The sequence below is a fragment of the Rhipicephalus sanguineus genome, chromosome 4, assembly GCF_013339695.2.
Source record: "Rhipicephalus sanguineus isolate Rsan-2018 chromosome 4, BIME_Rsan_1.4, whole genome shotgun sequence".
NCBI classification, from domain to species: domain Eukaryota; kingdom Metazoa; phylum Arthropoda; class Arachnida; order Ixodida; family Ixodidae; genus Rhipicephalus; species Rhipicephalus sanguineus.
The window spans coordinates 35,707,617-35,734,986 of NC_051179.1; the positions used below are offsets into that span (position 1 = coordinate 35,707,617).

A 27,370-nucleotide genomic window follows, 5' to 3' on the forward strand; every position below is an offset into this window, starting at 1 on the left:
ATATACATGCGCACTCTGCGCCACCCATACCATAAATAGTTGCGCCCTCTTGCATGCTCTTCATTGTGAACAAGGGACCCGTAGCGGCCCCGAAACGTCAATATATGATTGTTTTTCCTTGAAAAAGGCGAGTGCCTGTTTTATTTCTTCCAATGAATCCCCCTCGCCTGACGAGTTTTCGTCGAACCTTGGACTATATCCGGTATGCTACCCTTCACTGGGTAAGGGGAGACAGAAAGGAGAACTCTAGTGTGCTCAGCGTGTCGCAAAGGCTCACAGGTCACCGCACTCATCTCATCAGCATAGCCTCGGCACGTCGGCAACCCTTCGCTCTGCTCTCATCAGCCCTCGCCTGCGGTGCCATCGAAGGCGGGGGACCACACAGCTTCAACCGCACCGGTGAATCCGCGCTCCAGCGCCAAGGGCGGTGGCCCTTACGCTTTCGCCACTGTGGAAGAGAGCGAGAGACGCCTCCGCGCTCCCTGCACTAATCGACAATCCCGAGTTTCCTCAATGTCCTCATCTTTCCCCCTTCGCAGAGTAGCGGCAAGGGAACCGAGGCTGACCATAGTGCCTTGACCTTCTATAATTTCTTTAACTCTCTCCCTCAAACGAAAAAAAGAAGCGAATGATGTCTCCGCGCAGGCGCGCAGCTTTGCAAACATGCGCATAACAGAGCGGAGCACTCGGCACTTGACATTTCCCGCACTCCGACTCCCATCCCCTTTCTCTCAGCTCGACGCGTGACTGCTCCGCCGGGTCCGGGCATCCCCTCGATCCGGGGCTCTCGCTCCCCTCTGCGGAGGAGCCCGCAACCCCGAAATAAAAAAAAAAGCGCTATAACCACGGCGGGGATGCTAAACGCTGCGCAGGCGCAGTAAGAAACCGCCACGACTACGGAGCAGCTCCTCCTCTCTTGGCACGCACATACGCACGCACGACACCGCGGCAAGCAAGCAGACCCGAGTGCGGACCGTCACCGACGCAGGGCCCACGCCGCCCGCATGCCCGCTGCTCCACGCTGCGCGGTTTCCCTTCGGGAGCTGGAAACAGCAGTGCGTGTGCGCGCGTTCCGGCGAACCCTGGCTCCTAGAAACAACGTGATCTCATCAAACCTTGCCTTACAACTAACTGTACTCTGCGGAAAGGCCGACCGGCACTCTTGAAACAACGCCTTGACCTTTGTGGTGGTGCTAACGAGAGCGACGGAAAGAGAGCGCAGCCTGAGTAAACGATGACGACGGAGGCAGCGTGAATACACCGTCGATTCCCGGCGCGACTCGATCGGCGCGGGGGTGTAGCGTAGCGCGACGGCGGACGTTTTTCGTCGTGGCCGACATCGGCGCTGGCGCTCGCTCGCTCCTTTCTCATTTCTCGCTCAGAAAAACGAGCCGCAGTTGTTCGTCAGTCACGCGCGTTTTCCTTCGCAGCCAGCCGACGGCGGCGGTCTTCGTGCAGCTGCTTGGAGCACCTTCTTCGCTAACTAAACCCCGCGGCGGCTGCGCAGGGGGAGAATTGGGGAGGCCACGACACGGCTGCGACAATCGAAGTTCGCCCGGTACCCGCGCCAAGGCGGCGTGAAGGATTCTGCACCGCCGCCAGTGCAGCAAGCTTGACTTCACGTGGGATAACGAGCCGGCTAAGGAGTCATCTAAATAGCGATGCTTCGTAGTGACGGTGTCTACGAAAGGATAGGCTTCTTCTGAACGGGAAGGATGCACAGGCGTCGAGAACAGTCTATGCAGTCTATGAGTGCGGTCGTACTCAATGCGATTCGATGACTCGTGCTGCTCCATTCGCCGGTTTCGCGGTAAGTGTATATTTCATGTATGCTGTCATTCAGCAGTGACGTGCCTGCCTGCGACATAAATTGCGTCTTTCTAAAGAGTGCGTAGTCTCATGATTTTACAATTACGGGATGGCATTATCGATGAATGATTGATCGATTTATTGGTGAGAAGTTCCTCGCAAAACGATTAGTCGTCATCGATGTCCACCTTTCAGTTATCGACTTATTCGATTAAACCTTTTCGCTGAATCGATGAATGATCGACAGTGACAGGAGTTACTCCAATATTCTGGAATTGTATAGAATGCTGATCAAGAGCAGCGCATGTTGTGTTGCGGCGAGTGCATGGTGAACGAATTGTCTGTGTCAGCTGTCTTGTGTCAGCTGTTTTCTCGAGTCTCAAGTAATGCCGCAGCCGTCAGATCCAAGCGCTTTCCATCTCTTCCCCAACACTGCTGATGCGAACTCTCTGTAAAGCTTTGATGCAGCGCGAAACGACACGCGGACACGAGAAGGCACATAAGGGATCGATTGCGCTGGCATAGGGCATCAGGAGTCGGTAAACCATGCATACTTTCACTATCTCTTGCTTTAAGAAAAAAAAAAAGAAAGACTACCTGTTGCTCTTTTTTGCGACTCCTGACTTGACACGTATGTAACTTTCTTTAAAGATACACGTTAACTCTTTTTTGCAGAGTCGCGCCTCTCACGACTCTCCAAAATAGAGTTAAAGGGACACTAAATTGAAACAATGAATCGGTTTAGATTGGTGAATTGTACTCTGAAAGTTCTAATGTCGTCAATTTCACTATCATAGGTTTATTAATAGAGGAGAAAATCAAGGTCAAAGCTTCATTTTTTAAATATCGCGACGAAATCTCCGCGCGTGAGGTCAGGGATTTCAAACTGTATACTTCGTATTTTGGCGACATTGGTTGAACGAAATTTCCTGGAACTTGGTATGTTAAGTCTATGGCCCCCTCAGAGGACAATGTACTTTTTTTTTTGCTAATTAGGAACTGCGCAGGACCTAGTAGACGCCGTCATAATCTGTGACGTCATGGCATTTGGTGCGGGAATTTCAAGGTGGCGTCGCTACCCGCATTTTCTTTTCTCGCGTTTTCTGGCTTACCAAGCATCTTCTCGCGGCAAGCGAGGCAATTTCGGAATGCTGAAAGAGTGATTTACTAATATGAGAAAAATCATTTTTCTCTTTAGTGTCCCTTTAACGTAGCTTCGGTCCCTACCGGCGGCAAGTTATTTTTTCGTGCACCTTAATTCCTCTTCATTTATGACATAACTGCTTCACTACAGTTAAAATCTACAAAGAACTGTATACGGGTGGATTTTTTTTTTCATTTCGGCCACTTCGAATACGGCTGCCGTGAGCGGGAAACGAACCCGCGTCCTCGAGCTTAGCAGTACGATGTGCATCCACTGAGCAACCATAAACAGGCAGTTTTATAAATGAAGATGGACATCCATTACCAGCACGAACTCACGCCTTTTCTGCCACCGATGAAGATTTAGCTGGGAGCGCCGGCTAGCTGTACTCTCCTTTGTAATTTGCATAATTATACTGCTAATATGGCCGATAGAACTGTGTCTGCGTAGCGTGAATTCTCGCTCTCGTATATATATATATATATATATATATATATATATATATATATATATATATATATATATATATATATATATATATATATATATATATATATATATCCGCCAATCAATCGACAATAGAAGCAACTTGGCCTTTGGGAAGCCGGAACAATGATTTTTATGTTGAAGCACGCCGCAAGTCATTTGCGAAGCAATGATAACCTTTTCGTCTACAGCTGCAGAAGAATGCACAAACCCAGTCTGCGTATTTATGGCATTCTCACTTGGAGTCCCTCACAAGCGTGGAGAAAGAAGTGAAAAGTGCAGACACGAGGAAAGTCCGCAACAACCAAGAAACCGAAAATCTCTTCACAGAGAAATGTTAATTAGAGAAATAAAATAGAAAGATGTGCACAAGTGCGTTCCCGTTTTCAAGTCTTCTAACTGTGTGCTGAACACAAGGCGAAATGGTGTCTAATGTAGCGCTGAACAAAACAATCAGTTAAATGCAGCGTTGGTGCTGGGTTCGTTGCTGCCGCTATTCCAATTTCAAAACCATGGAAGCTTAAGCTATATATATTTCTGAATAAAATCAAGAGTTTGACGAAAACTCGTCTTGTCGGGAATGCTCATGGTCAAATGTAAAAGGAAGACGCCGACTAAAAAGAATTTTAAAATAACAGACGTTTATTCGGTTCCCGTACGGGAGCCGAAACGTCTGTTATTTTAAGGTTCTTTTTGGTCAGCGTCTTCCTTTTGCTTTTGACCATATTTCTGAATACTTAAGGAAGTGCTAACGGATATTTATGAATCTGTAGAAATCTTGTCGTACGATTCTGGTACATGGGTAGATAACATGCGCTTAGCAAGTGTAAAAGATGCTCAGAGTTGATCCTAAAGCTGGGCCGCTATTTTGTGGCGACGCCTTCACCGACGCTATATGCCTTATCGTCCTGTTCGTGCTTCGTCTGTGGTCAGCGCAACACCCCCCCCCCCTCCTTTTTCCATGTTATCAACTGAATCAAGCGGCTTTGAGCGGTGGCGCCCAAAGAGCAGCATATACGCTCTAAGACAAAAAAAAAAAAGGCGTATTTGGGGCGTCATTCTGCCACACAAGAATAATCGTCGTCCATCTCACATGCTTTCCTTGCGTTCTTGCCGCACGGCCGGTATTTGCCGGTCACGAATGGCGTGCGGCTATCAGCGTGACGTAGCATTCTCGATAGGAGAGTGGCGAGAGCCGAGTTTTCAAGAGAGGAAACGCGAGCACGCCAGATGACGATTATTGTTGTGCGGCAGGAATACTCCCTAATTACTCGCTTTTTTTTTTCTCTTAGAGGGTACGTTTAGAATGCTGCACTTTAAGAATCGAGTATTTGGGGAGTATTTCTGCCACACTACTATAATCGTCATCCACCTTGTGTACTTTCCTCGGGTTATCACCGCGGTCCCGGCACTTCCCGGTCACGAACGGTGCGCGATTAATCAGCGTGACACAGCATCCTTGATAAGAAAGTGACCAGAGCCGGATTTTCAAGAAAGGAAACGCGAGCAAGCTTGATGACGGTTATTGTTGTGTCGCAGAAACACTCCCCAAATACTCGATTTTTTCTTAGAGTGTAAATATAGTTGCACCCTTTGGAGAGTCTTTTTTGTCCCGGTTGAAGTCACCCGGGCTTGCTTCGCTGTTGACGGCGCCTCACTGTTGTTGGCTGGCTGGTTTGAAATGCTCGACTGCCGCAACTCATATACATTTCGAGTTTCGGCGGCGGATGTTTCTCGTCGCGTATGACTCACTCGCATATACTGCGGCGAACCCATCGAGTTCGATTCTTGAGACTCACACGCCTCACTCGTTGCATCGAATCGCAGCGCGCTCAACGGGCAATGTAGCTGTATTATTGTGCAACTTCGCTCACATGCCCCGCAGAAGAAGTTTATCACGGCGCTATACTTTAAACTTTTGCCGTGGTTAATCCTCTCTCCAACTTGAAAGATACGCCGAAACGAGTATTAACTATAGCTATCACTACTACTACTCACTTATATGCTACAATAATCTATTACCCGTCGTGATACCGTATTTACTCGAATATAGGCCGGCCCTGATTCTAAGCCGACCCCCGAAATTCGCAAGGCCAGAAAACACACACACACACACACACACACACACACACACACACACACACACACACACACACACACACACACACACACACACACACACACACACACACACACACACACACACACACACACACACACACACACACACACACACACACACACACACACACACACACAACTTATTCATTGTACTCGAATCTAAGCCGACCCCCCCCCCCCCCCCCACACACACACTTTCGCACATCGTTTTTTCGAAAAAAAAAAAAGCATCGGCGTAGATTCGAGTAAATACGGTAGTTCAGTGGACATAGCGTGTCCACCTGCTAAGCTCTAGGACGCGGGTTCAGCAGTGACTCACTTCGGAGTCCGTCATACTAGATAGTGATATTGACTCGCGAAACCCCATAGTTATTATCACATTTTAATCACATGCACTTAAGTATTATCTATAGCTACTATATACGTGACCTCAACATACAACCAGGCGTAGTAGTGTCCCTTCCAGTTACAGTGAGCAGCCTGCTCATTACTTTCTTTTTCTCTCTTTCAAGTACTTTTTTTCAGTATTCAAATCACGTAATAATAATAATAATAATAATAATAATAATAATAATAATAATAATAATAATAATAATAATAATAATAATAATAATAATAACCAATCGCTCAAGAAATAGAGTAAAAGAAAACCATGGAGATAGGATAAGCAGGAACAACTGTACAGAAGGATATAAGCAACAACGGGGAAATATAAACAAACATATGAACAACAGAACATGACATCAGAAAACAAACACAATCACCGTAAAAGGACAATGATTGCAAGGACAGTTTACACACAACAGAACGTAAGATGAGCTCAAAATAAAAATGAAAGTGGTTTGACATTCTACTATTTTCCTTCTCTCGTGTCGGCATTCATTGTGCCTGACACTCTGTGGACTTTCCTTTAGCTCTTCTTCTTTACTTCATTTTTTTTTCTTTAACGAGGAAACAGCGATGGTGAAATGTCCTCACGGAAACGGGTCTCGCGTCACTGCATGCCACCGCGGAACTGCGCGCGTGATTGGCTGTTTCGTGACTATATACGCGCGAACAGCTACAGCTTCCGCGTACATGCGGGAAGCCCCGTTTCACACGAGGCCGCAGTCTAGCCAAATTTATAGTTTCGCCCAGCCCTAAATCACATTCCTCCACGCCTCCGCAAATGTCTTTGAAGCCCTTCTCCGTGAAGCGACGTTGAATCGCGCCTTTAAAAGTTCACGAAGCTACGGCAGCTAGATGAGTGGAAAATTTGCGGGGTGCACGGAGCATATATACGTAATCTCGACGCCGTCGGAGATAATTGCGTGTTTCTTAATGAGCGCCCGTGTGTGCGTTCGAGCGCGGCGTGAAAGTAGCCGGTGCCACGCGCTTATCAAATAGACCGCAACAGTGTGCACTGCGCTATAGATTCCGTAAGGGCTACTACTGAAAGACGTTTTATAGGCGTACTGTGGTACAAAAGATGGCGAAACCGTCTGGAGATACGGCCAGAAAAGGAGGAGCGTCAGCACGTCATACGTTTTATGGGCCGCTTATTGAAGATCCCAGTGATTACAGGTGTTGTAACAGCTATGTACGGAATAGACACCTTATATAATACCTACAAACCTTTCGTAAACTTCTTATCTACATCTTGACGACTGCAATGAAACGACCGTAATTGAAGCTCTGTCCTGTCTGGTCGTTTAGTTGCTCAGTTTTGGCGCTTTTCCACCGTGACATATATCATATGTAATATTACAGCGCAGCTAGACCAACAACCAGATAATGATATGTTTGATAAACTACTTACAGACGTCGTCGCGACTACGAATGCGGCAACGGTTATATGAGCCGGGCGCCCTATGTACTGCTGCTAAATGTCCTGTAGACGACGCCTGAACGTTTTATGTGACACAGCCGTGCTTCGTACCAAGTTCTGAAGGCAGATCCACTTGGAACGAATATTAAAGGTAGCATATTATATCTCGGGATAAGTACAGTCAAACTTGCGGTTAGCATACACTATTCTATCGACTTGTTTTAAAAAATTCAAAACGACCTTTTAGGCATTTAATGAAAAAATTGACTGGAACGACAACGAATTTCGTCGCACGTTTTGCGAACGCGTTGTTGCCCTCCTAGTTCATTTCGAGTGGACGCGTCTGGCGAACTCGTCGGCTACAATTCTGAATCTGCAACGCAGGTCGGAAGAAAATTTGAATGAACAAAAGTTTGGCTAATTGCACTGCTATGTACAGTTAAAGGGAACAATTCTGTGCGGGGCTTGTGCGGATTTCGTTCTTTTGGCAAAGTATAGTGGCTTTGATTTGCATTATACTGGTGGTCGACAGTTTTGACTCCTTTTGACAGACTACTGCCGTGCGCAAGCAACGTTCCCACATCCACTTGCAGTTAGGTGGCTAGCAATATGGAAGGTGCTCATTCGAGTGTTTCCTTTAACAGTGTACCGTACAGTACTTCGATTTCTCAAAACCTTCTGGTGTGTTCCACAAGATTTCTCTTGCGTCTTTGTCAACACGCCTTTGCTCTTTTGTACTAAGAGCCGCTTGTGCTCGCAATAATCATCATCATTGCCTCTCGCTGTGTTTCACTTACGAATCGTCTGCGAACCTGTATGCATATAGATTACCAAAATAAACGTTTCATAGCACACCCGGGGTGGTCCAGTCAGTGGTCCGGGAAAAATAAACTGCAGTAAAGTACGCTCGCGCCATTCCGCAGCCTCCTCCCGCGAGAACGTGACTTATATGTCTCGAGAGATGTACTCCGGCGCTGGCTGTAAGCCAACGTCGCGAATGCCTTCCCGAGAGCTGGGAGTCACGTCGGAGACGGGCGTCCTTTCTGGCGGCGCTCGCATGATTGACACCCGGCGAACGACCAGCGAGCCGAGCACCGGTCTCCGCGCGCACACGCACTCACACCGGTCGTTCATCTGCGGATCTCGCTTCATTGCGGCCGCCATTACTCAACTCGGACCAAGCGCTATCCCACTCGCCCCCTCGCTCCATAGAGTGACACGCACGTTCCTCTCCCTACGGCTGCGGATCCCGTCCCGAGACGGCTCGTCCCGAATTGATGAAGCCCGCCCGTAGAGCTCATGGCAGGCTTAACTATACCACATCACGATGCACCAGTGCTATAGTTTATTTGTCGAGTCGGTGATAACCTTCCTAGGAATGCAGAGGCAAATGCAGTGCCTTCAAACTTTTGAGAATTGACTCTTAACCGTCTGAGTACGATGGTTAAGCAGTCAGCCTGAAGATGAGCCGCATGATGCAGGAATGGTTAGCCAGCACAGCGGACAGCTTGCGCTCGAACCACAATGCTCGACGCAAATGTGACTGTTGGCTAGGCGACGATCATCACAGTTGGTACGTGCTGATCTTCTAAACGGTGCAGCGCTTACGGAAACAAGGGCTAATGGACAATAATTTACTTTATTTATTTATTGTACCCCCAAGGCCCGAGGGCATTACAGACGGCAGTGGTAAACGGGAAATGGTGTACAACAGTAGTAGTGCTATATACAGCAAGAAATGAAAACTTCGTAAACAGGGTATGAGTGCTGGAGCCACCGTTTCGAGAAGCGGACTTGTCTTCTTCAAGGCTGCAACAAGTCCGCTTGCCGAAATGTCGGCTCCAGTACGCAAACACTGTTTACGAATTTTTCATCGCAAGCCCTGACTCATGCCTTTCGTTTTGGATACAACAAAAAAGTAATGCAGTAGTAAAACAACACATTAGGAATACTTGTATGTACGATGTAGTTAGGTAATAAACAGGACTAACGCAGACTCGCAACCGTTGCAAGTGTGACTCCAGTCGGCCGGTGCTGGTCTTGTTTCTGGTTCCTGTGAGCGCTGCATGACCTACAAGATGATTAGCGTGAAGCTGTAGCTAAAAGCCTCAGTGTTTCGGGATCGCAAGGGTCTCACACTCCACCAACGGTACTCACAGAATGAGGTCACCTGAGCACTATCCACCAAAGGAGCAGCCACAACCGCGGCATCAGAAGCCGTCATGAGCCCGCCCTGGCTGCCCCGTTTCCGGCCGCTGTTCCTGCTGGTGACGGCGCTCAACGTGCTGCTCCTGTACAGCGTGGGCCACTACCTGTGGGCGCCACGGTCCGCTGCCCTGTGGTCTTCGTCCGCGGAAGGCTCGGGCTCCGCTGGCGGCGCCTGGGAACGGGCCACCCCCGTGGGCCACCGCATTCGAACCGCGGGCTGCACGCTGCCCCAATTTGACCCGTTCGACCCTTCCGTGAGGCCGTACTTCCGGCGTCGCTCGGAGACGCGCCGCTGCGGCGGAAGACCAAACTTCATTACAATCAGGTTCGCTTATCCTTTATGTGCTGTGCCTTCAGGATCATCCTGAGAGCGAAGCGAGTGCTGGACACTTCTTAGATGGGAGTTATGTGCTTGAAGGTTGTGGTTTAGCCATACTTGAATGTAGCAGTGTATCTAGGAATTTTTACGCCTTTGGCAGTGATGTGGGAGCTGGGCAGCTGGGTTTCCGGCTTTTTAACTTTACTGTGCTGCCTTGGTAGGGGGGCGGAGATTTGCGAGGTGATCTGGGACCACCGGAATTGCCATAACAAAAGGCTCCGAGATCGAAAGACGTGCGGAAACCCTACCACACCGTTTCTCGACTTTCCCGCTAAGGAAAGGGCGCATGCGCCATGGCACCGTGGAAAAGGCGGATTGTTGAGTATCATTTTATGACAGGTGTCCTACGACGGACCACAGTTGCGGCAGGGTCATGTCCCTTCGTGCAGGGGCATGTGCCCTGCATGAAGGGACACCGAGGAGATATAGTTAAGCTGTATTAGTTTATCTGCTAAACTGAGGCCTCTGTAAGTATTTCTTTAGAGCGTTGGTAAGACACTAATGAGGGCTTTAGTGCATAAGATCGGGACACAGAAAAGGCGTGGGACAAGAGCTCCTGCTGTGGCTTGTGCCTGTTCCTTGCCCTCGTCTTGTGCGCCTAGAGCGCTTCAATGTTACGGAGCCAAAGGACACCCCTTCTAGGGCAACCTTGAAATGGCGTCGCAAAAGGTATGCGCATAGTACTTGCTGCATTCTGTCTTTCTTTGTTATATCATTTTTTGTTTGTTTTCCCCTTTAGCCTTTATTTTTTCGTTGTATATGTTTGGCACTCCACTTTCATTATTTACCATCTGTTCCTTCTGATCTCTCTCGCTCTCTCACTGCCTTGCCATTCTCCTCTGCCACTTTTCCTTTGTTTCTGTTTCTTGCCAGTCTCTGGTTCATTCCCTTCCACGGCCGCAGCGGATCTTGTCGAAGACTTGCTCAAGTAAGGCACAGCTATTGCCGTCACCTCGCACATAAGCATATTATACAGATATGTGCATGTCAACAGTATATATGTATACCTCTATTTTTTGTAAACTGCATTCTACCATTTGTTAGACTCCTAGTTTATAGTATTGCCCAATTTGACCGAAACCCGAGTACGCCTGTATTGTCTGGCATTCCATACACCCCAATGTAACATATACAAACTTGAACGAAACCGAAGACAAGCTATCCGGTTCTTGTACAACAAATTTTCGACAATCGGCTTTTCTACTGAACTGAAGAGATGTGATAATGTTCCGAGGTATCGGTGCCGTACACGCGTGACCTTCCATTAACGCCTGTAGAGTCGTAACCGAAACCACCAGATTTCGATCATAAACTGTGACAATGACCACGCTACTTTTCGGGCCTTCGTACAAATGCCTCTAAAAAGTACTTATTTCTTTATTTGAAAGTGCTTTACATACCGCCAGAGGTATTGCGTAAGCGCGGGGGGGGGGGGGGTGAAAGCAGCATAAAAGTTCATGTTATCTTATATATAAAGAGGTTTATTAGCGGCGACGATACTCAACAGCGACAGTCAAGGCGGGGCCGACTCTCAGCGCGAGTTGCGTTCTCTTCGAAAAGAGCCGAAGAGGGCGACCGACTAGAAGGTGTTTGAGAGGACGACCCATTACCAAGTTCGATCGCTTCGCTAAAATTACCCCGGGTACGAAAAGGGAGCCACCTGGCGACCTAGCAACTTGTCACTATGAGGGGGTCGTGGTAGGGCTTCAGGCGCTCCACGTTGACAATGTCGCGCCCTCGACGGCGCATGTCCGAAGATGGTTCTATGGGTTCGATCAGGTAGTTGACCGGGGATGTGCGTTCGACGATACGGTAGGGGCCTGCGCATTTGGGCAGTAGTTTGGAAGAGAGGCCAGTTGCAGTGGTAGGGACAGAGAGCCAAACGAGTGCTCCAGGGAGGAACGGTGGCGTAGAAGTAGAAGTGGTGGTGTCACCGCGAATGCTCTTCTGCCGCTCTTGGTTATGCGTAGTGAAGGTCTTGGAGAGCTCACGACACTCCTCAGCAAGTCTGGCTGTGGCAGAAATAGGCGCACATTCAGAGCTATCCGGCTTGTAGGGAAGGATTGTGTCGATTGTGTGCGACGGGTGCCTGCCATACAATAAGAAAAAGGGTGAGAAACCAGTAGTGCTCTGAGGGGCGGTATTGTAGGCGTACGTAATGAAGGGCAGAATGGCATCCCAATTTGTGTGGTCGGCGGCGACGTACATCGAGAGCATGAGCGTGCGGTTAAAGCGTTCGGTGAGGCCATTCGTCTGCGGATGGTAAGCAGTAGTTTTGCGGTGAACAACGTTGCACTCTTTGAGAATGGCTTCGACGACTTCCGACAAGAAGACACGGCCTCGATCACTGAGCAGCTCCTGGGGTGGACCGTGACGCAGCATGAATCGGTGGAGCAGGAAGGAGGCCACATCGCTCGCTGTAGCCGCAGGGAGGGCAGCAGTTTCAGCGTATCGCGTGAGGTAGTCTACAGCGACGATGACCCAGCGGTTACCAGCGGACGTCAGAGGAAGTGGCCCGTACAAATCGATGCCAACGCGCCCATACGGCCGGTCAGGGCAAGGTAGAGGTTGCAGACCTGCCGGCGACAGGTGCGTTGAAGTTTTGCGGCGCTGACAATCGATGCAGGAGCGAACAAACTTCTGGACGTAGCGGTACATTCCTCGCCAAAAGTACCGTTGGCGAATGCGGTGGTAGGTTTTCGATACCCCAGAGTGTGCACACTGCGGATCAGAGTGGAACGACTCGCATATGTGAGAACGCAGACTGCGGGGTATTACTAGTAGCCACTGGCGACCGTCGCCGTCGTAATTGCGTCGGTGGAGGAGGTCGTCGCGAACGGCGAAATGATGGGCTTGACGACGCAATGCGCGAGAGGATGGTGTGGCCGATGGATCGGTCAGCAAGTCTATCAGTGAGGCAATCCATTGATCCTTGCGCTGTTCGGTAGCGATGGTGTGAACGTCGATTGAAGCTACAGCTATGTGAGACACTGAGCTGTGGGCGTTGTCGTCAGGCAAGGGAGAGCGGGACAGGGCGTTGGCGTCAGCATGCTGGCGTCCGTTGCGGTACAGCACACGGATGTCGTAGTCTTGCAGGCGAAGTGCCCACCGGGCGAGACGGCCTGAGGGATCCTTCAAGGACGACAACCAGCATAGTGCATGATGGTCGGTGACGACATCAAATGGGCGACCATACAAATAAGGTCGGAACTTCGTAAGGGCCCAAATGATTGCCAGGCATTCTTTCTCCGTAACGGTATAGTTGGTCTCAGCTTTAGTAAGCGTACGGCTTGCATATGCCACGACGTATTCCGGGAACCCAGGTTTGCGCTGCGCAAGGACAGCGCCGAGGCCAACACCGCTGGCGTCCGTGTGTACTTCTGTAGGGGCCGTAGGGTCGTAGTGGCGTAGTATCGGAGGAGACGTCAACAAACTACGGAGCTTTGCGAAAGCGTCATCGCACTCTGACGACCACTGTGCTGGGGTTCTTGGCGAGCAGCATGGTGAAGGCGTCGTCGTCGATGCCTTTCATGATGTGCCTGATCTTGTCAGAATCGGACATGGTGGCGTCGGCTTTCATACAGAAATCGAGGACGTCTTCAATGTAACTGGTGAATGATTCACCGGTCTGCTGAGCGCGTTCACGTAAGCGTTGTTCGGCCTGGAGCTTACGAACGGCAGGTCGACCGAACACGTTGATAATGGCGGTCTTGAAGTCGGACCACGTCGTAAAATCGGATGCGTGGTTGTTGTACCACAGGCCCGCCACACCCGCGACGTAGAAAACCAGGTTAGTCAATTTTCCGGCCTCGTCCCATTTATTGGGGACACTCACGCGCTCGTAAATGGCGAGCCAGTCCTCCACGTCGGTACCATCGGCGCCAGTGAAGACTGGAGGGTCGCGAATACGAGGGACACCGGGACATGTCGGTGCGGGCGGGGTCGTTTGCTGGGAGGCGTCTTGAGACATGGTAGGCGGCAGGGTACGGGATCGAAGAGCCAGGGGCATCGAACGGGGGCCGAAGTTGTTGTGAAGGCTCAGCACTCTCCACCAAATTATAAAGAGGTTTATTAGCGGCGACGATACTCAACAGCGACAGTCAAGGCGGGGCCGACTCTCAGCGCGAGTTGCGTTCTCTTCGAAAAGAGCCGAAGAGGGCGACCCACTAGAAGGTGTTCGAGAGGACGACCCATTACCAAGTTCGATCGCTTCGCTACATATACAACAAATAAATAACATATTCAAACGTAATTATTCAGTACAGACTGATGAATTATAAAATTAAATGCAAGGGTAAGCGGCGCGAGTAACAGGCAATAAAAATCTGTTATAAAAAACCCGCATTTCCCCGAAGGGGAGTATGAGGAAGTGCGAAGCACGGGGTGATGCTATGAGGGGGCGCGCGCGACTAAACTGCAGAGCCGAGCGAAGGAGACGGCAGCGAGAGAGCACGCGCCAGCCGACCCACGGAGGTCTGGCCGTTTTTAAGTGCAAAGCACTTTTACTGATGATGATGATCTGTCTTCCGAACTCGTTCCAAAGAAACCGCAACGCGTTCAACTTGTTGGCGGCGTTGCGCACGCCCGAGATGGGGCTCAGGTTGTTGTCGAACCACAGTCGATCGCACACCGCGCAGCTATATCCGAAGCTGCGGTCCAGGAAGTCTCGCTTGAAGCGCGCGTCCGGCCGATCGAATTCGAGGGCCCGCGCTCGCTCACGCATCGCGCGTCCCCGCGCCAGATCGGCTTCGGGGTGCTCGGCTCGCTTCGCACGCTTTCGTTCGGCGTCTCGCCGCCGGCCTTCATCACCACAGGCAATGCGCGGGGCGCGCGCAGCCACGGAGCGGAGGGCGGAGCGCGCGCAGTCACGTGGGGCGTGACGTCGCTGCGCCGTTGCTACAGACGCTCCTCTCCGCTCCTCGCGCCGTTGCTATGGGACGGCGGATTCAGGGTCGCTTATAAAGTGCATTCGCACTTAAAATGCAACAAATAGAACAGCCAAGCCAAGCATATGTCTACATACGCCTGCGAACATGGCGGCCCATCAAACAACAAAGTCGCAGGCAATAAAATCCAAACGATAGGACTGCAGTGCTAAAAAACGTAATACTAGGCAGTATCTAATGTATAATCGCACATTAAAAATCTGCCATAATTTGTTTAATTCGAAAGCCGCGCAAAACAACTCTAAATTGTGAAAGCACAGCATTCTGGCTCTTTGTATACGCGTCCACAGAATGCTGTAATCGTCCTTGTAAGAAATCCAAGAATGTGAAACTTCTGTATATAAAGAGATAATTGCTCACACATTTATTTATTTATTTATTTTTTGATGGTCGTTACTTCAGTGCACAAGGAAAAGTTCTAAACGCCAAGCTCAACAGGACTGGCATACGTCCTTTTGCGGAAACTGGAACTTTCTGTTCACTGGTCGCAGCCGTCGTCGGCCAGAACTATTCTGAAAGCGCTAGTGTCAGGCCCGTAGTCAGGAATTTGGGGCGGCAATTGCTGCTGAAATTCTTGACTAGTTGAGAAAAACACCTATTTTCATTATTTCGGTAAAACACTCCCCTCATCAAAATTTCGGGGCGGAGGGGGGGGGGGGGGCAAGGACACCCCCCCCCCCCCTGGCTACGGGCCTCGCTAGTGTGTTCATCGAAAGCTTCAGAGCTGAGCGGAAAAAGAATAGGAAAAGCTATGGTGCCTGCACTTTCCTAATCTTCTTTTCTCATATTTCCTACCGCTACCCCATCCTCCCCAGTGCAAAGAGTAGCCAGCCGGACTCTTAACCTGGCTACCCTCTCTGCCTTTCTTGTTTTCTTTCTCTCTGTGGTAAAGATTAGTTTACCGACCATGCTGCTGGAAATAAAAAAACCATCTTGAAGCTATCGACGCTCTTAGCTCTCAAGCGCAGGAACCACATTCACTATGTCCCAGAAGACGAGGTTTCGCGGCAAATTAGTGTCCTTTATCTTCTCGTTGCCTGTTCAACCAGTTCGAAATATACTCTGGGTGGTTTAGAAAATGCGGTCGGGATAGCCTAACCTGAAAAGCTGCTGTGGGATGCCGTGTTCATGGAATGACGCATCCCAACGTAAAACGTTACTGTTTAATTAGCGTAGTTGCAGCAGCGGGGCGAGCATACCGACATATTGTAAGAAAGAAACTTAGCGCAATTTATAATTTTCACAAAGCACTCACAGAATCACACACGCACACACTCAAGGCACACACACCACACACAGCGCTTACTACCAACTGTTTATTGTGCATGACAGACCAGCTTATATACGTACACGTTGAAGCGCGAAAGCAATGACCAACAAAGATGCGCATGAGCGAGAAAACAATAAACGATGCAGGAACGAGCCACCACCCATCAACGTAGAAAAACGAAAAAAAACGAAAGCAGATAACCCGCTAGCAGTAACAGCTTGTCTCGAGAAAAGATATTTCCTTTTGATGCAAAACCACAGACGGCTCGCTAACACAACGATCCTTATTCTTTTCTATCAAATATGCTTCCAAAGATACACGTGCGGATAATTTGACACTTCTTCCCAGAACCTGCGTGTCTGAAAACCGTGATTCACAACCACATGCGGCAGCATGTGCCACAAGATGGGCGTACTTATCCTCTTTTTTCTTAATTTTTTGAGCATGCTCCCTTAGCCGGTCATTAAGGCATCTTTCGGTTTGGCCGATGTACACTTTTCCGCATGATAAAGGAATTGAGTATACAACCCCCATGGAGCACTTAACGAAGGCCTTCTGAAGTTCTGATGTTTCTTCTGGCAACCGCGTCTCTTGCCATTGCAAATGCGCGGGCACAGGTTGGCGAGATTTTCCGGCGCCGAAAATACTAGCGAGACACCATGCCTTGCAGCCACCTTTTTAAGGTTGTGGGAGAGCTTATGCACGTACGGCATCACATGAAGCTTGGAACCCGAAGTATCCCAAGCAGCTCTATCCCTTTGTGTTCCACTTTTCAGCTTCTGCAGAAGTGACTCGGCGACCGTGGTTATGACCGACGAAGGGAAGCTCGCCTCCTGCAATCGGCTGATCTGATCATTAAAACTAGTGCGCATGTGGTGTGGGCACCACTTTGACAGCGCAGATTCTAAGCAAAGCAAAGCGATCCTTCTTTTCACAATCTTAGAGTGCGCCGAATCAAATCAAATGGTAAGATTCCCTTCTTAACACGAGGGTGGTAAAACCAACAGAAGTGACCGAAGTTCCACTGTAGCTGGAGGTCTAAGAACTGTAGACAGTTCTCTGTTGGTACCTCAGCTGTGAATCGTAGTCCAGTCCATGTTGTTTAAAAATACTAAAAACAGCATCACCCCCAGAGCGCTCGACCTGACAACTGGTATCATTAGTGATAATAACAGATGTTCTTATCGAAGTAAAACCACCCTGTTGACAATCTAAACTAAGCGCTGTGTGTGGTGTGTGTGCCTTGAGTGTGTGCGTGTGTGATTCTGTGAGTGCTTTGTGGAAATTATAAATTGCGCCAAGTTTCTTTCTTACAATATGACGAGTTACCAACTAGCCCAACAACAAGTTTTAATGAGCATACCTACGCTGCGCTCAGCCGGGTAGCGAAGCAGTGATAACTTCCGAGCTTGGCAGCTTGGGTTTATAGCCACCGTCGGTGACGTAAGCCTGCGATGACGCTGCGGTGGCGCTGTCCCTTATCGAAGGCGTGGTGCAGCATGCAACCGTGTCACGCCGAGCTAGCTAGTGACGAGGCGGAGGCTGCGCCGGTTTGTGCGCAGTGTGTCGCCACACTGCGACAAAGTAAAGCGATTTCGACAGTGTCTCCTTCACTGAGAAGGCATACATTCCGAAATGACTCAAACTAGTAACTAGACGACCGATCGCGTGAATCAAGATAATTAAAAGCGTAACTGAAGGGACCGGACCACTGAATCTAATGACAAAGTTAACAATCGCTCTCACACATTCGAAATGTTGACGCTTTCAAATTATGTTGCTTAAAGAGTCCCGGCCAATCGCACACGTAAGACAAGATAAACTAAGGGCGAATATGTGGCGTCATTAACATGTAGCAACGAGCACCGCGACTACGCAGGATTTTCATATGCGTTGCATGGGGCCAGTTTTCTAAAGTAGATCATTTTCGCAACACACTACTGCTATGCGGTAAAGCGCACTAGCCGTATTGCAGGGAAGTAAACATGTTATGCAGTGAAACATATGATGGAAACGGGGCACAGTGACGATATCTGCACGTTTTCTTTAGTCCCGATATCTGCACATTTTTTGGCGAACCCAAGGCACTCTGAACGTTTCTTTCTTTCTTTCCTTCTTTCTTTCTTTCTTTCTTTCTTTCTTTCTTTCTTTCTTTCTTTCTTTCTTTCTTTCTTTCTTTCTTTCTTTCTTTCTTTCTTTCTTTCTTTCTGGCTGGCTGGCTGGCTGGCTGGCTGGCTGGCTGGCTTGCTGGCTGGCTTGCTGGCTGGCTGGCTTGCTGGCTGGCTACGTCTAGGGCTCTCGCGATCGCCTCCTTAACTTGGTGTAGACCGAAATTGGCCTGGGAGGCTAAGCGGGTTTGACGAATATGGCTGTGTGGACATGACATTAATAACATTAAAGTCCTATCGCGTACTTCGTCAAACCCTTTCCTTCAGACACGTGTGGCACATACCTGTATACCACGGGCCGTGGTATACGGGTGTGCACCGCAGGTGAGGCACATACCTGTAAACCACGGGCCGTGGTATACGGGTGTGCACCGCAGGTGAGGCACATACCTGTATACCACGGGCCGTGGTATACGGGTGTGCACCGCAGGTAATTAACAGTTTATATGTACCAAGGAATGACGAGAACAGACTGGTAATTTAAATGCGAGAGCGTTAAGCTAGTCGCTTCTCTCAGGACTACTAATAAAGTTTCTCCAACCAACCAACCAAGAAAAACCGACATCGGCAGCGTTGACCCGACGAATGCAAACAATAAAAATTAGGACCCCAGCAGGAATCGGATACAAGCATTCTGCGTGGGAATCAGGTATTCTACAACAGAGCCAGGCCAGTTCTAGAAACTGCTTTGAGAAAAGACCCTATGCAGGCGTAATGTCGGTGTAACGACAATTGTGGTTGCTGTGCTGGCTATCTAATTTTGTAACAAAGCCATAAACACTACATATGGACTGCTATGATACAGGCCTCATTTCGGGTCAACGTCAATTGCGGTTCCAGTGTTGGCTCCGCTTTTATGGGAATGTTAAAAACATTACATTTGTAATGCTGTGATTCAGCAAGCTATATTAAAGCTATGCTCGACCCCGGAGGAATACGCTAACGAAAGTTACGCATTGTATTCACGTGATCGCACCGTAAATTGGCCTTCCTTTCGATAATACTGGTGTCTGTGCTCAAACGTGAGTGCTGACGTTACTTCAGATCATAAGTTACCCATTAAACGCCAGTGTAGTGGACGTGCCTGGTAAGCCCACGATATGCACACACTACTCCATTTAAAAAAACACGTCGGTCCACTTCGTAGCGCATGGCTCAAAGCCAAAAAATGCAGCATAGGCAACTACTCGCTGACTGCTTCGCATGAAACCGATTCCCACAAGACGCAGGATCTGACGAATTTTTTCTTGGTTATAAATGGGGAATTGTTCGAGGGACTCGATTCTTTGTTAGACACAACCGAATGAATCGAAGAGACAGTTAAGCCAAGGAGAGTTATTGACGCGCATACGCCCCCCGTATCTACTGAAAGATTAAAATTGACTGCCTGGCGAATGTGAAGCGAGCGTCCTTACCAAGCCATGAATTCTCTAGATCATGAAATGACATCATTATAACATGATTTATGGATATATGTATAAAACTGAATTTGGCTTTCATATTCAGCTGCCCTTTTCACACAGTTTCTAGAAAAATCTTCATCTTTGTTAGGAGGAACTCGCGAAACACAACATAATACAATTGTTAAAAGAAAAAATATTCTGAAAAGAGAACTATAATAATGTAGGTCTTATGACAAATAATGAAATAAATACTCAATTTCTGGCTTTTTTTATCATCCAGGCTCGTGTAGCACCATCTAAGAAAATTCGAGTGACCTTGTGAAGTACACTTCTTTTTCAAAATATTTTGGCCTGAGGTTGTTCGTGTCATATTGTCATAGTTTACTAATGAAACAAGGACGACGTGGATGTCTCTTGCAAATGTTCGCGTGGAATAATCCGATTACTCTGCTTCTTTCGAAACCTGTTTTTCGTGGTATGCAATGCGGAAAATACCTTTCGGTACTAATATGCATTTCTGACGTGCTTTTCCAGGGATGGATATCCGACAGTGATTGCCCAGAATCTCAAAGAACATGGTGTGCTTCCGGAGGACCTCGTGTGCTTCTACAAAGAAATCTACCGAAACGAGTCTTTGAAGAAACCCGACGAGAAGTACCTTTACGGGAACAGAGAACGGCTTCTGTTTGACGAACCGCTTCAGAAGGAGTTCCTCTTCGTGGAATGCGCCACGAGACAGTCTCCGGACCGACCATTTCATGACCAGTTCCTCCTCAATGCGGTGATCAAAGATAGTGTCGAGGAACGCTGTCGCACGGCGTCTGCTGGAACGCCCCACAACCTGAGCGTTCTGGTCCTCGGTCTCGACTCGGTCTCTTACTTAAATTTAGACAGGCACCTGCCGGAGACTGCAAAGTTTGTCCGCGAGAACCTCGGCGCTTTCGAACTGTACGGATACAATAAACTTGGGGACAACTCGTACCCGAACCAGGTTCCCCTGATCCTGGGCCTCAAGGACTACGAAGCTACCAAAGCTGCTCCAGATGGATTCTATGACGACCTGAGTAGCCGGTTCATTTGGCAGCTGTACGGAGAACGGGGTTACCGGACTATGTTTCTCGAGGAGTCGCCGTTCTACGGCCTCTTCAATTACTTCAGCCAGGGCTTCCGGCGAGCTCCGGCTGACTATTACCTGCGACATGTCATAATGGCCATGGACGACTCGCCAAAGAAAATTCAAGACTGGCAACGCGTCCGCTGTTTGGGACCCACGATGCCGTTCGAGGAACTGCTGGACTACCTCGCCCGCTTCACGGACTTGATTGCAGAGAGACCGTTCTTCTCCTACACCTGGATCAGCGAGATCACGCACGATTCATTGAACAGCGCTGGCTACGCGGACGAGCCCTTCCGACGACATCTGGAACATTTGCACGCTTCCGGCACGCTTAACCACACCGTTCTCGTCTTCCTCAGCGACCACGGCTTGCGGTTCGGCGACGTTCGGGCAACCTACATCGGCAAGTTCGAGGACCGCCAGCCGTTCGCCTTCGTCGTCTTCCCGCCGTGGTTCCTCGAGCAGAACCCAGAAGCGGCGCGCACTCTCCGCGCCAATCAGCACCGCCTGACGACTCACTTCGACGTGCACGCCATGCTCGTCGAGCTGCTCGACTACCCCAACGCCGAACGACCCAACTCCACGTACGGGCTCAGCCTGCTACACGACATACCCGACACAAGGACGTGTGCTGACGCGTCCATTTCCCACCATTGGTGCGTGTGCGATGCCCGCGCCGACGCCATCGTTACAGGTGAGGTGGCCTCGATGCTAGCAAACCAGTTCATGGCCACGATTAACGGATGGGTAGCCCAGGCAGTGCGGTTGTGCGAAGAGTACCGGCTGCTCGAAATCATGGACGTGACGGCGCTTCGGGCGACCCCTGCTGAGCGTGCGGCGAACACGAGCCACTACTGGGTAACCATCAAGCTTTCGCCGGGCGCGGCAGTGTTTGAGGGCACGGTGCGTGTACAAGGAGACAATGTGACGGTGCTGAAGGAGATCAGCCGCTGCAACTGGTTCTCGGGCCAGTCATACTGCGTCAGCAACTGGCTACAGAAGTTTTGCTATTGCCGCCGGACAGTTGGAGAGCTGATTTGATGTTGGCGGTCCTTGTGTAGCCCATTTGCTTATTGACGGGAGTGATCACTGAGCCGCGGAGTCAATTCGCATAAGCAGCAGCACTGCCGGATTGGAGGGTATATGGCACCTACGGCGCTGTTTACCTTTGTCTTTGTGAACTTCCCTTGCACTTCGGCAGTGCTGTTGGTTTTGCATGACCGGGTTTACTAGTGCTACAGCTTCCGTTGTAAATAGGCGGGACGTTCTTCAAATGTGATATACTTGGCGACGACAGACATCGGGGAGCTCTCTTGTTCGCCTTCGCCATGGAACTCTCATTGACGGTTGTGCCGTGCCGGAGCTGGTTTTGCGGGAGCTCATACCGCCTGATATACTGCCCGCTCTGGCTTCGAGATATGCAAGGTTGCCCCTCTTTTGGAGTAGGAATCGCTTCAGTGTTCGGTACCTTAGCGCAGGAAAGAGAATCCAGCCTTACCAATCTATATGGCCACAATACTGAAGCCTGACTTGATCAAATCATCATTTTGTGAATGTATGGCGCGAAGTTCCTTTTATCGGTATACCAAGCGTGTGCGATCTAGTCGTTTCTGTCGTTGTTGGCCGTCTCGCGACGGGGTAATGTAGGAACAGGGGCCTTTAGCATGTCCACGTACTCATTAGCACTTACGCAATACGAGAATGCCTAAGACGCAAACGTGAGCACAGCGCTGGTGGCGTTATCTTGTGACGCTGAGTAGAATATACGTACTATATGGGCTTAAGCTTCAGTGAGGCGCGTTGTTTTAAACGGAATGTGTCGCCCTATCCTAAGTTATGTGTATACGATTCCAAGTGCGACGGCCTGCGTATGATTTAAGGACATTGGCGTAAACGATCTGTGACGTGGCCAATAACTTTCTCCCTCGGTTGGTGCGCATGTCTTGGCCGGCAAATGCGACTGAATGAGCCAGTGTTGCCGATCATTGGTTTATGCTCGGTTATAGTACGGTAGGTAGAAATTGCTGATGGTGCTTGGTGTTCCAGGCTCCGGCTACGCGGTTACCAACAGCCACTACGTGTCTTCGGTCCGGAGACGACACTCATTCAACATAAAAGCGTTTCTAACGCGCTGTGGTTGAACGCAATGTCACAGGCTCTCGCTGCTAGAGCTTCTGCCGTCATCCACGTAACTTATGAATTGCATGAACAATACGGGCAGATTACGCCTCCGTTCCCGGTGGACCACAGGAGGTTGTCCCGGTACTTTCGCTCATTGGGGCTTTCCTAGGCACGCGCTGAAAACATCCGCAATCGCTCATTCGAAGTGGAGCCCATTTAACCCTTTGGGTTGCGAAACCATGATTCATTATTGTTGCGCCATATTTGTTATTATATGCAGCTTGCAACGTAAGTGGCGCCGAATCATTTCATTTGTTTGTTGATACGTTTGTCGGTTTACTTTGGCCCCAAGTGTGGGAATCGAATACCGTGTAGTCCAAAGATACCGCGTGACTTGTTTTCCCGCGTCCTCGCCAAAGACGGCGTACTAAAGTGCCAAAGTAGACGTAGGTGTCATCGGTGCATTTTATGCAAGCTCTCAAACCGTTCCTCTCGTTGTGCACTACGTCTTAAGAATACCTGTTTTATGTCGCGGCCGAAAATACGGTGACCTTTCGTTGTGAGTACAGCGCACAAACATCTGCAGAATCACTGTGCAGGGTCGTCCACTCTTAAAGTAAACACGGCGCAACGTTACTCCGCTCCGCGGAGCGCCAGTGCATCCGGCGCGGCCGTGCACCGAACCGAAGCGGCGCAGGCGCACAGGGACGCGCAGCTCTTGCTGTACTTCTCCGCAATGGATAAGTTTCACGCTCCAGCGCTGTAGCTGACGACATGGAGCGCCTCGCATGGATCCCTGTGCGCCTGCGCCGCTTCGCTTCGATGCCCGGCCGCGCCGGGTGCACTGGCGCAGCGCGGGTACGCTGAGCAGTGTTCACTCTAAGAGTGGACGCCACTGTACATGCGTACCTTCCGACCAGAGCTATACCTAAGGCTATATCCATCAGCATCGTAGGCACGGTTGTAATGAAGACTTCCATTTAATGACTAGCACGTGAAGTAGTTAATCTGTCTTTCTAAAGCATGGATTGGCATAACGAACGCAAAATTACGAAGTTAGCGAACGAAGAAAAAATAACATCGAGGCCACAAGAACAGGTTACACCGCTCACTTATCTTCGTCTTCCTGCTGTGGTCTCGAAAGAGTCTTCCAAAGCATGCGACACTACGTGACGCACGTTCTCTACAGAAAATTATGGTCAGTGTACGATTAGCTGCTGCTTTGTTTCTTCAGTGACCTTGGAAGTTTCATCGATGCCCACGACGCTGATCAAGCGTGGTCAGAGTGAAATGGAGAATTATAGGGTTTGTCACTATGACGTTAGCTGTTTTCCCACAGGAGTGCCATCCTCTTTCAACAACGCTCACTTTTAATGTAGCCATATCTACCATTCGTAGTTTTTCAACCATTCCTTCACTGCTTGACGAGTTCGATTCAGCCATTAAAGAACAAAACAGAAAAATAACTGTGTCGTTTCTTCTTTCCTGAAATCTGCATGCCGTCGTTAAAAACACACTTCAAAAATAAACACCAAATCTGTTTAAACTGATGAAAGTGTTCTATCAGCTTTCTTTTTTCTCGGTACACGAGGTGGAATATTAGAAGAAAAAAGTCACAGTTCCACCGCAAGGGCAAAGCAATGAATGCGATAGCAACAAATTGTAGTGCTACACGAAGTGAGGCTGGCAGCTAACTGTTGTGTATCCGATCTTGCGTAACTGCAAAACGCTGGTGTAAGAGAATACGGCCGCTCCAGGGAGAGATGCTCTCCGCATAGTCACTTCGCGTTGAGAGCGCAGCACGTAGCCGCTGTGATGGCTTTCGAGATAGCGCGCGCGCCAGCGATCGCGACCTTAGATTCAAAGATAAAAGTGGCTGCTCGCGCAACAACCCCCGCCCCCCACCTCGCGTCTTTTCTTGGTCGTTAAAGGGACACTAAAGGCAAATATTAAGTCGACGTTGATTGTTGAAATAGCGGTCCAGAAACCTCGTAGTGCTACTTTTATGCCAAGGAAGTTCTTATTTTGAAATAAAGTCACATTCTAGTGGTCCGCGTCGCGTTAGCGCACTTCAAATCATCCGCCTGAAATCCGACTTTCATACGTCACTGCTGCCGTGCCCAACGTTGCCCGCCTTTACTGTGCGGCCGCCGACACTAGTAGCAGCAGAGCGAAAGTAGCGGGACCCACAGCAGCAACAACGGCCATCGAAGCTTGCCGCAATCGCCGCAATGGATGTGGACGGAGAACTTGACAACGAGACATTGGCTCGCGACGCTGGGCTCCAATTCAGCGACTTGAGCCCCGATGAACGCGGTATGCTGCTTAGGGCTCGTAGTGCCGGCGTCGTTGCATGCGGCATTTTGTCGAACTTTCTGTCAGAGCGACTTTCACGAGCGCGCAAAACACACGCGGCAGTACGCGATCCCGAAACTACCACTGAGACGCGACGGCGTGAGCGAAGCAGGGAGCCGGGCGAAGCGCAGTTCGGCGAAAACGGAACCTTTGAACCACGCGCGCCGTTCCCCATGGCAACGCCACAGAGGTTCTTTTTTTCATGAATCAAACGGAAACGAACAAGCAGCATTTTATTACGTCTTTTGATGCACGGAAGGTTTTTTTTTTTATTGCTGCTAGTTTGATTACCAGCGATTTATTGTAGGCAGACTCTCATACGTCATCGGGATCACTTCGAAAATGTCCCACTCGTGGCGCTCATCATGTGATACATTTAGCTTAATTTCTCGGTAAGCAGGGCACTGCTGTTGATAATATTGCCGTTTTAGAAGTTGTCATACACTGAGCTTTCGCTCTGACATAAATTGTTATTTGCCTTTAGTGTCCCTCTAAAGACGGGCGGGGCGTTTCCTGTCTGCTTCGGCGGCAGGCCTCCCGAGCGGGGTGATGTTATCGCATGTACCCTCCGAGAGACGGAAATGGGCCGGCTCGTTTGATCTCTGCTTCGGCCGCGTGAAGAACGCGGCCGAAGCAGAGATCGCGCTTTTACCCGCGGTAGAACATACAATGCGCTGGGGGATCTTATCAATTTGGACTTCATACTGGACGGGCATTACGGCGACAGCAACGGTGACGGCAAAAACCCGTCGAGACTGTCCACATAATTGCTATCGCAATAAAATAAAGAGGGCCATACGCTAACATTTTTTCCAGTTTCTTGCCAGAATTTTGTGTCACAGATTACAGTACTTTCTTTGGAAACGTTTCCGAAACGATATATTACAACACCCTTTCAAAACGAGAATCGTGGACTAAAACATGCATAAATAACGACACTGAGAAAGTATTCACAGGTAATTCACAGTAACAAATTTTAGAGACATGTATGTATGTACAGTTACAGACTTGTCCGTATTCTTTATGTTTCTCCCCCATATTGAACGAGCTAAATAGAGTAAAAAAATTACACCATTTCCCGCTAAAGGGGACCATGAGGCGAGGCGAAGCCGGAGCACTTGCACGATCGCGTTCCGTTGGCGTTCGTTGGGCATGCTACCGACCTCGCGTCGTGGAACGTGAAGAGAAACGCTACGCGCGTCTTGTCTTCCCTCTAGCCTGGCTGTTAATGCTCACAGAGCGAGCGGGGAACGCGGTCGGCGGGCATGCGAGAGGGGGGCAGCGTAGGAGAGGAGAGGGAGGGGGGGGGCGCATGCGCTGGTGCTCATCCAACACCCTCTAGAAAAAGAGGGTGTTGGCTCATCGCGGCGTTGCGCAGGAGAGAATTTCGGCATGTCTAGCCAACACCCTCTAGAAAAATATGGTCTAGCCCGCGCTTCAGAGTAAGAGTGGAAAGGGGCAGGGGGAGGGGAAGGGAAGAGGGAAAGTGGAGAGGGGGGAGGTGAGACGAGAAGTGGAGAGGGGAGGGGGAGGGTGAGTGGAGAGGGTATGCACATGCGCAGTAAGGGTGGTCACGCCGCACACCACCACCACCACCACCGGATTGAACTCCGCCATAAGATACTTCGCATCTAAAAAGGTCAAACCTAGTGTGCCTCGATGTGTGCGCCGGACAAAACGCGCACCAAGGCACCCTGTACTCGCGGACAACTTTTGTTGGCAATGAAGCGAAGGCTACAGAGCCACAATGCACGTATCCTACCGCTGATTAATGTAGTCCCACAAATGCGTCCGTATTTTGTGCGTGAGGTATATAAAATACGCCTTCATTTTCTACATGTAGCTTTTTGAGGCCGAACGCAGCGTACACAAGCGAGATATTTGCACTTATTTTACTTTATACGTTGTCACTTTGCGTTTTTGCGTGCGTGAAAAAGTCGCGCCTTTTACCCGTACCTTAGACGCTGAGCAGCGTTTGCGTCGAAATGCAACGCTAGCCATCACTTTCCACGGCATTACGAGACGCGCGCCAAACC

The 27,370-nt window shown here is 49.6% G+C and overlaps 1 protein-coding gene across 2 annotated transcripts; it reads left to right on the forward strand.

Moving 5' to 3' along the window:
- The first annotated feature begins 865 nt into the window (after positions 1 to 865).
- LOC119389776 (uncharacterized) lies at positions 866 to 24,445 on the forward strand. Of its 2 annotated transcripts, XM_037657167.2 has the most exons (3): positions 866 to 1,810; positions 9,527 to 9,900; positions 20,276 to 24,445. In XM_037657167.2, the coding sequence occupies exons 2-3, from the start codon at positions 9,590 to 9,592 to the stop codon at positions 21,897 to 21,899; spliced, it is 1,935 nt and encodes a 644-aa protein (XP_037513095.1). In that variant the 5' UTR covers positions 866 to 1,810; positions 9,527 to 9,589; the 3' UTR covers positions 21,900 to 24,445. The 2 variants fall into 2 exon arrangements, with proteins under 2 accessions (XP_037513095.1, XP_049270494.1); XM_049414537.1 differs by lacking the exons at positions 866 to 1,810; positions 9,527 to 9,900 and adding an exon at positions 10,273 to 10,882.
- The last annotated feature ends 2,925 nt before the right edge of the window (positions 24,446 to 27,370 follow it).